This window comes from Pagrus major, chromosome 11, assembly GCF_040436345.1.
Source record: "Pagrus major chromosome 11, Pma_NU_1.0".
NCBI classification, from domain to species: domain Eukaryota; kingdom Metazoa; phylum Chordata; class Actinopteri; order Spariformes; family Sparidae; genus Pagrus; species Pagrus major.
The window spans coordinates 17,136,634-17,145,902 of NC_133225.1; the positions used below are offsets into that span (position 1 = coordinate 17,136,634).

At 40.2% G+C, this 9,269-nt stretch overlaps 1 protein-coding gene across 1 annotated transcript; it reads right to left on the minus strand.

The window, feature by feature from the left end:
- Window positions 1-2,717: 2,717 nt before the first annotated feature.
- Window positions 2,718-8,800, minus strand: LOC141005125 (dynein regulatory complex protein 11). Its single transcript, XM_073476886.1, has 19 exons — window positions 8,743-8,800; window positions 8,130-8,457; window positions 7,884-8,003; window positions 7,468-7,650; window positions 7,297-7,368; window positions 6,574-6,779; window positions 6,362-6,446; window positions 6,151-6,264; window positions 5,967-6,042; window positions 5,707-5,813; window positions 5,416-5,502; window positions 5,268-5,329; window positions 5,081-5,163; window positions 4,663-4,770; window positions 4,376-4,575; window positions 3,889-3,975; window positions 3,290-3,467; window positions 2,970-3,208; window positions 2,718-2,834 (listed from the first exon to the last, which is right to left on the minus strand). Exons 1-19 carry the CDS (start codon window positions 8,751-8,753, stop codon window positions 2,718-2,720), a joined length of 2,463 nt encoding a protein of 820 aa, XP_073332987.1. The 5' UTR covers window positions 8,754-8,800.
- Window positions 8,801-9,269: the final 469 nt, after the last annotated feature.

The following is a 9,269-nucleotide window of genomic DNA, read 5'->3' on the forward strand; positions in this document are numbered from 1 at the left end:
TTCAATCAAAGATTTTAAGACTAGAAAAAACAACAAAACAGCACAAGAACACATCAGATCACACACAGCAATGCACCCACTTTCAACTTAGGTGTTTTCTTGAAAGAATAGATCCTTGCGTGCCCTCTTGCCACATCAATAACAAAAAACAAAACCCCTTTACCTGAAAAAAAGAGCTGGATAAAAGATCCACCATGTCAACAGATCTGTCTGAGTCTTGTCTTGTTTCTCACAAAGCCTTTCAGATTAACAACAAACGTTTAGCCAAACGAAAGCATGCCCGTGTCTGCAAGCTGCATCCCAGTCCCCAAAGCAGACAGCCTATAGTGCTTTCTCTTTTTTTCTTACTTTGATGGAGCGTAGTGCTGAACAGCTGACATATCTCTCCCCACATACTAACCTCCAAAATAGCCTTCTGTCAGTATGAGGGCAAAGATAGCTTTGGCTTTAATGGTGTGAGGCAACTCATGTCCAGCATCAGAACTATCGAAAACAATCACAATGTATACAACAGGCTTAGTGTGTGTGATGGTTTTCTAGTGTATATGAAGGCGTGAGGGACAAGCTTAGTGCAAATTACTTGAAAGCATCTCAGTAAGTGAAAGCTGCAGGAGGATGTAGGTGAAGGTCTGCACATGACAATGTCCGCACAAGTTCACAACCAGGTTGCCCGCACAGAGATCTGAGATCTCCTCCACCAAAACGACTGGTCCAAGACAGATGTATAACATTCTGTGAATCATGAGGCTGGCGTAGTTTAATCACGGGCTCTTTACAAATACTGACCCATATCTGTCAGTGTGCTAAACCTCAAGTTAGACAGATCAAAGTCCATGGATCTCCACAGGGAGATTCCACCACTGCTGCAGTTCAAAGGTCACAAAAGATTAAAAATACTATGCTACACATTTCCTCTTAAAGAACACCCAATCAGCATTCCCCTTTCAAGGACATTTACTGATATGGTTTAGTAGGTGGTCTGCTACTCATAATGGTGCAGTTCAATACTTGGGGCACAAGGGACATCTGACCAAAAAACAAAGAAAGCGTTAAAAGTAACAACAATGCAGATATGAATTTCACATAGCTGGGAAATGTCGATGCACCCACCTCTAGCTCATCCTATTCCAAAAGTGTCTCTGTTCTATCCGCAAGTCAACAATAAGGTTAAAATTTGTGGGGTTCCCTTATCCAGACAGCAAGGCAGAACAAAGCCAGCACTACCCAGCATTGTGTTCGCCTCAGTTTGACAGACAGCTCCATGTGCCACCACCGGGCACTCCTAAGTCCAGTGAAACTCGACAGGATAATCTCTGTGCAGTCCTGCTGGGGCACAAAAAACAACTTGTCGTCACTGAGAGGGGAATGATGGCCTGCAGAAGCAAACCAGTCTCATTTAACAGATGTCGAAAGCTTTTAACAGCTTCATGGAACATTTGAGTGGAAAAGGATAAAGACTAAATTTAGATACACCAAAGGGCCTTTTTGCATATCCACAACAGAACTTTATTGGATTTGAAATTGGGGATTTTTTATGGTAATTTCAAAACAGGATGTCAATTCAGAAGAGGCCCCAAATCATGTCCCACCACAGTGAAGACGGCCAACAGTCTTGAAATGTGGGCCTTCACATGCGCAGCATCCTATCGATGGTGCACACAGGCTAAGAATAGAGTAATGTTAAAGAAACCGAGGCAATGTGAGGATGTGTTGAGTGAATTTAGAACTCGACAAAACAGCTGAACACTCCACCTAAGCCTCTGGATCCTTGTTTGGAAACACTCCCCCCTCCTGTGTGTCACATTTCCTCTGGTCCAGACTCTTTACACCTGACAGCGGTCATAATAGAGGAATATAGAGACGGTCAACATATATATTTGATGTACAGTGGTCATCTGATCATCAGCGCAGTGTCTTAAAAAGGCACTTCCTCCAGGTTTCGTGTGTTACACCATAATATTAGTGGGGGTTTTTCACCAAATGTAGAATGTGTCATAGCAAGGCAGCCATAGCTATACAGTAGAACAACTTTAGATGCCCTTGACTGAATAAAAGAGACAGTCTTGCCATATCTAATTACAGTGTGGCCTTGTGTATGATAACTATAGGCATCTCTCACCCCCGAGCCCGGTCATTAAAAGTATTCCAGCTTATAGTCATATAGAATTTGTACTTTGGTTGCAAATTGACATAAACATATTGAGGTGAAAGGATCAGTCATATAGAGGATCACCTCCAAACATAATCACATGCAAGAGTATGTTTGTACTAAAGTAAACATTAAGCAAACACAGAACTGAAACAAAATCCAGAGATTTAATTTGTAATAAGTGCAGATATAGAATGGATATTTAGCTTTGGACAAAATGTTCACATAGATCTACTTAGAGGAAATCTTAATGTGAATGTCACAAAACAGGAGTTAGCACCCTTCCTTATAGACTATACAAAGTCCTATTTGAAGTATGGGAGCTTTGGCTTTGTCTTTTTTTCAGGTCCATTTCATCATGATACTGTATTATATTTTCTTACATCAGATATTGGTGTGGGCATTTCACTGCTCACCATTTCTGCTGCATCCTCTAATACGAACCTGACAGCCCCCACAAAAAAAGATACACCAAAGAAACAAAATGCCTGCTTTTAATTTAATTGATTTATTTTTCAGGGGAAATATATCATAAGACAACTGACATATTTAATACATTATGACAAACTTATTTTTTCCCTTTCTTCTTTTTTACATCTTTTCCTTTAGCTGGTGCCTCTTCTTCTTCCTTTCCGGTGGCAGCTTTAATCCTCTTCTTTCCCAAGGGCGTCTTCGCATACCAGTTCTAATGATATGCAAGAAAAATAACAATAAAAGTATAAATTAAACAAATATCATCATATTAAAAAAAGAAAATATGCCAAAGCATTGTTCAATCATAAAGATGCAATAGAATCAAAATATGAAATATCCACTGTACTTTAAGGGCCTCCTCTTCGTCCTGGAACACAGGGTCAATCTTGGCTAATGGAGCAACAAACTCAGCAGCGCTCAGTGGCCGGTTTGCCTGCTGTAGGATGCGACGCTTGGTGATAGTACTCTGTATCACCTGGACCATGTGACCTGGCGTGTAGCCATCAGAAATCTTCGCAAGAGAGCTGAGGTCCAGTGCTCTGGTTAACTCACCTCCCTGCTTTTTGATCAGTTGCTTCCACAAGACTGAAGGCAGAGTCAAAGGTCAATTTTTCACACCCACAACCAAATATGTCATTAACATAATATATTTTCAAAAATTCTTACTGTATCTTGAGCCATAGTCCGGTCTCGGGATGAGGATGATTTTGCTGTACATTTTGCACAGTGACTTGATATCAGCACTTGATGGGTCTTTAGTTGTTCCTATGATCAGGACTCGATCCTCTCCTTTGATCAACTTGAGAGACTTGGGCAAGTCTTTCTTCAAGCGTTTGGGATCCAACTGTGTACAAGCAAATAGATGAAACATTTGAAGGTGCAATATGTGAGAATATAAGGTTTAACATCGAAAAATATATAACTAAAAATTAGAATATCAGAACAACAATAACAGTTTTGTTGTGTGTCAAAGACATCTATGAATTGAGTTGCAGAGATATCTGCTGAAGTCCTGTGCGAGCTGCACGGCTTACTGAGCTAACTAGCACCGTGTTTGAACATCAGCACTGCCGGTGTTATTGCAACCATGGCTGTGCTGAGGGGCGTGGCTGAGGGCGGTGAATGTATAGTTGTGGCATCACAACCTTATAGAATTTTTGACAGCTCCTTTAAAGCCACAGTTTCTGATTGAAAATCTCACTTTCTACAATATTTGAGCTTTAAACAAAATAATGTCTTTCAGCTTTTATCTTGCTCAGACATACCTCTTTTTCTTCCTTGGGAACTTTCTTGTAGAACATTTTTTCCGTGTCTTCAATCCATATTATGGAAGGTTGTAGCAATCTTGCAACCTGTGCAAAGATGATTATGAAGAGCTGCATTTTTTACTTCCTGGCTAAGCCAAAATGTAAATACCTGCAAGAGGCGCTTGCATAACATTCCTCATTTTTAACTAAGCTTAGCATGAAATATAAACTTAATCAATAGTGCTAGGTATAACATGACACCATACTGCCCCACATACTACAACCTACAGTGGGAGTATAGTCACTGCGTTTTGATTATGTGTGATTTACAGCATTAAGCATTTAGGTTGGATTAGGTTTACATTTACATTTTGAAGGTGAGGATTATGACTTCAAAGAAATAAGTGACTTATTTGCTTTGAGAGCAGTTACTTCAAAAACCCTGGGAATCATTATATGTTTAAATGACAAAGGCACTAGAGTCTATCAAATACCAGTGTGTTACCTTAAACACCATGTGAAGCATCATGGCGAGGCCGCTCTTGCCTGGGTACTTTCCTGCCGTGTTCAGAGGAGACAGATCGAACAGGTTGGCACCTGTTTCCTGGCAGATTGCATGGATCAACATCTTCTTACCTACACCTGCCGGCCCTGCCAGCAGGATGGCTTTTATCAGAGGAGCCTTCTCATGTACCACCTGAGAGCCTGCAGACAACACACATATTGTATTCAAACCACAAACAATATTTTTGTATATATTTATTTAAAATATGACTTGAATAACTTTCATACCTAATGGTAAAATTGCATACAGAGATAAGACCTGCCGCACATCTGACAGTGATGGCATGGGCTCAATGTCATTTTGCCTCAGTGTGGTGCCAAGGTAGCTATAGTCACCTAGGAACAGGATGGAACAACTATTAGACCAAAAGTTAGTAATCTACATAGTGAGAGAACACCACTACCACAAAGATTAATGTGCTGAGTAAAAGGAAACGTTCACTGTGATCATTGTGTTTTGGCAGTCACAATCCAGTAGAGGGCAGCACATCACCACTACATAGTTTCTAGTTACCTTGAAAGTTGCAGTGATCAATTGTAAGTGCTCGATCAGATTAAAAGCTCGCATACAATTATCATCATAAAACACAGGAACAGTTGTGAAAAATGGCACACCAGTAAACACGAGCAATATACAAAAACTTACCCAAGTAATCCTGCAGCCTAACATTATTTGCCTGTTTCAACAAGCCATTTTCCACCAGCTCCTGGCACAGAGACTCAAGAGTCCTAGCAGATGTGAAAACATGATGTAATCGTTTTCCCCAGCGCATACAACTCAGTTCTGTACTGAAAATCAATTTTTTATAACTGCATCCTCTGTGTGAACTCACCTATCAGATGTCAAATCCTTCTCCTTTTTCTTCTTCTTCCCACTCTTAGATCCTTTCTTTTTCTATAAAGTCAAATAAATATGAGGACATAGCTCAAGGTAACCAATGTAAACTGTGTGTGGCTTGTTATTTGTATTTCACTCATTACCTTGGCAATTCCTTTGGTTTTACCACCCTTGTCTTTATCCACAGCCAGCTTCCATTCAGCCAGCTTTTGTCTCATTTGCTCATCTACCTGATACAAGCAGCACAGAACAATGAGTGCTACTACAGGTGGTGCTGTTATCAGTTTTAATCACCAATGACTGAGACATTGAATTGTTTAAATTACAGCATCAATGCCCAATTTCCTTTTAGTTTTGTTGTTAAATTCCTAACATGTATTCTTTAGAATATGTCATGCTTTAAAATGTATCGTGTTCTGTGTGGTCAGCGTCACCTGTAGTCGGATTTCTGTCTCAACATCTTTCCTCTTTTCTTCCTGGATCAGCTCCACCTCGTGCCTCTGGTTGAAGTTTCTGGACTCATTGCGGGTTTTCCAAAAATCTGAGGGATGAAAAACATTCAATCTAAACTTTATCTATGCAAATGAGTGAGTATTACATATTAAATCTGGTTTTCAACTGAATGTGAACTGTGTGAAATGTGAAGTGTTGACTAGCCGCCGGATATCTTGACCTTTTTTCAATTTAAACATACCTACAAAGGTTTTGTTTCCCACTTCCAAGTCTGGCAGAAAAGCCGAAGGCAGCATCTTCAAACCTGCTTCCTCTTCCTGTGGTACAGAATAACATTACAGTGGCTCACTGAATGTGCAGTCTTTATCAACATCAACAGAATTTACTGAATGTTATATTGAATTAATTTAACTCTGAGCCCTTACTTCTTCTTCTTCATCCTTCCCCTTGTCCTTTTTACCCTTTTCCTTCTTCTCCTCCTTCCCTTTTGGTTTGTTGTTGGAATCTTCTTCTTCCTTTGCAGCTATTTCTTCCATTAACTGAAAAAATGTGGGCACAACAAACATCTTTCTCCTTCTGCAAATTACTGTAAAAATTATGCAATAAGTCAGAGTTTTGTCTCAGGGTGTATTTTACCTGCTGAGGGTCCTTTTCAGCAAAGATTAGGGCCGAGCCTCCGTCCTCTACATCCGGGTAGTCTGGGAACGATCCCGTAGCATCACTATTTAGAAAACAACCAAACAGAAGAGAACACAACTGTTTGATTAATTTCAATAAAAATGTAAAAAATGTAAAAATGTTCCACTGAAATAACAAATATCACAACGAGGTCCTCTGTGTCACCTTACCGGCATTCAATGAACCACTGTTGGATCTGGTCTTTCATGGTCTTGCTGATGTCATCACCCTCCACGTCCCGTATTTTGTTTGTGACAGCCACTACAGACTTTTGATAGTCATCCTCGTACTCCTCCTGTTTGATGCGCAATGAAGCTTCAATGGCCTGAGCAGTAATTTCTGCAGGGAGTGGCACCTGGTATTTTGGATCCATGGCCTAACACAGGAGTGATAAAAAATACTTTACATGTTAAAAACTAGAACACTGAAATGACTAAAACACCTTGTCAGTAGTCCCGCTGCTGATTCTGCAACTCCTTGACATCACACTATGTCACGATGTCACACATTTGCACAATTTATGCGTATATTCACTGTAGAAGTGAAGCTGACTGGAAGCCGAAAACACGACAGCTGACCAGAGACACAGTGACTGGTGCTGACTCAGGCGTGAAAAAATCACTTGAACAAAGTAGTATAATAATTTGAATTTAATTTCATGATACAGTTGCTCCTTTTAAACAGAAAAAAGTTTTCAAAAAATCTAATTATGTGTGTATGAGACAGGGGAGACATGATCTATAAGACAGGGGATGGCATAAGATCTGAAAGAACACATATCATTCAGCTTTTAGATCAGTTTCATTAGAGGCACTGCTAATTTTGTGAAAAGGCGCGGATGCATTTTTTTCAGTTTAAGACGATTAGCAAAACTAATGGCCCACGGTACTCACCATTCCCAGAAAAGTCATTTCTTCATCCCGAGCAATCTTTGCCCTCTTCCTCTGTATGTAACCCCTCCACACCTGCAAGTCACATCAAACTAAGTCTTTCTGTAGTAAGTTGACACAGGCCAAAGAACGAGGCAGAGAAAGTGGCATGTAGGATCATATAATAACAAGGACCTTCTGAATACAAACGGAGGCCAACTCAATGTCAGCTGTCCCAGAGTCCTTTGAGCTGTACATCCTGTTCATATTTCTGCTCTCTTCATTCAACTTTGCCCTCAGCCGACCTTGGCGGGCCCTCTCTGCCACTTGAATTATCTTCAGGGCCTCCTCTTGACTCATGTCCTTGGCCTTTAGAGGCTGTAGGGATAGTAAAAAGAAGTCAGAATAATGGATATATTTTTCTGCTTTTCAATGATTCATTAAATATAACACTTAATTAATGAATGATTTTTGCTTTCCAGGTAAACACATATGTGTTAAACTTTTATCCTGATAACTTTTTGTATGTAACAAAATTAAATCATAAGTAAAATGAACAATTAATTCAGGAAATTTCAAGTTTACCATGATGTGGCTACTTTTCAACTCACCTCTGGGCTTTCAGTATCCTCCACCATTTTAAGGATATCTGTCAGCATCGTCTTTCGTTGTTGGAATTCTTTGCTGCGCTCACTGATGAAATAGCGAGGGATAGGGATCTCAAGGTCTGCCTAGAGTGACAACAAAGAAAACAGCTGTCGACTTTTGTCATTACTGAAGAGTCATCCCATATAAATGTCAATGCCTTCTGAGAAAAAGCCAATATAATTATGTTGCTCTAAAAAAATCAAACTTACAGGTTTGAGCTTCAAGTCGTGAAGGACATCATCCATGTAGTGGTACTCTGAGAACTCTTTTTCCACCATTTCATTCTTCAGCTCTAACACCCTCCCCATCACACCATCGAGAATCACCCGAATAAGTTGTCTCTTCTGTGGGTGGACCACTTGGTCATACACCTTCTCCAGCTGTCTGAAGATTTGGATGTAGCGCACATAAAGCATGGCCAGACGCTGGAAGAACACTACCCTGTCCTTTTCTGGGCGAGGGGGCTCAGCAGGCAGTTCCTCAGTTAGCAGACGGCTCAGCTCCAAATGGACATTTGCCCATAGCTGGTTGTATTTCCTGCAAAAGTGTAAATAATGATGAGCTGAGGGCCAAGCTGGGAAATGGTAGTCAAGAACAAATACATTACAATTTAAGCAGGTGATATCATAGTCACAGAAAAATAATCAAGCTCAAGAGATGCATTGTATTGTAACTTTGCTTCAACATTGCTAATGCTGTTAGCGTGAAACCAGCTGGCTAGCTAAGTTAAAGTTGACGACAAGCTAACGTTAAAATGTGTAACCGCTGGCTAGGCTCACGTTATACAATTACAGTGATAACGTCGGTGGCTGCAAAGTTTACCTTTGAGACATCAGCCTCGAGAGACAATAACAGGTTTTCAGTGTTAATTATCAAATATCCGAACAAGTTCCCGAGTGTGAAAGTAAACCAATGTTAGCTACAGTGGACACAGCTTCCCCTAGCTGACATAGTGCTTGGCCCGTCTCCATGGTAACAGTACTCCAGGAAGTAGACTCATTTACCTATATTTGGACCGTTTAATTAGCTGAAATCATGGCGGAAACTTTTTAAGAAGAAGAAGAAGAACAAAAAGAAGAAGAAGAAAGAAGAAAAAGATGAAGAAGAAGAAGAAGAAGAAAGAGGAAAAAGATGAAGAAGAAGAAAAAGAAGAAGATGAAGAACAACAACAACGCGATAGCCTAACAATAATTTACCCTTTGGGTTTTTCCTTACCTTTTTAAAGGAAATCATTAATGGACGTAAGAATTTGCACGTTAGGTAGTAACTGGCCATGGCCTACAGCTTCTTTCAACCACACGAACTCTCCACTAGGTGACGTCTTTCCTGTGGATTCACAGCACAGACAC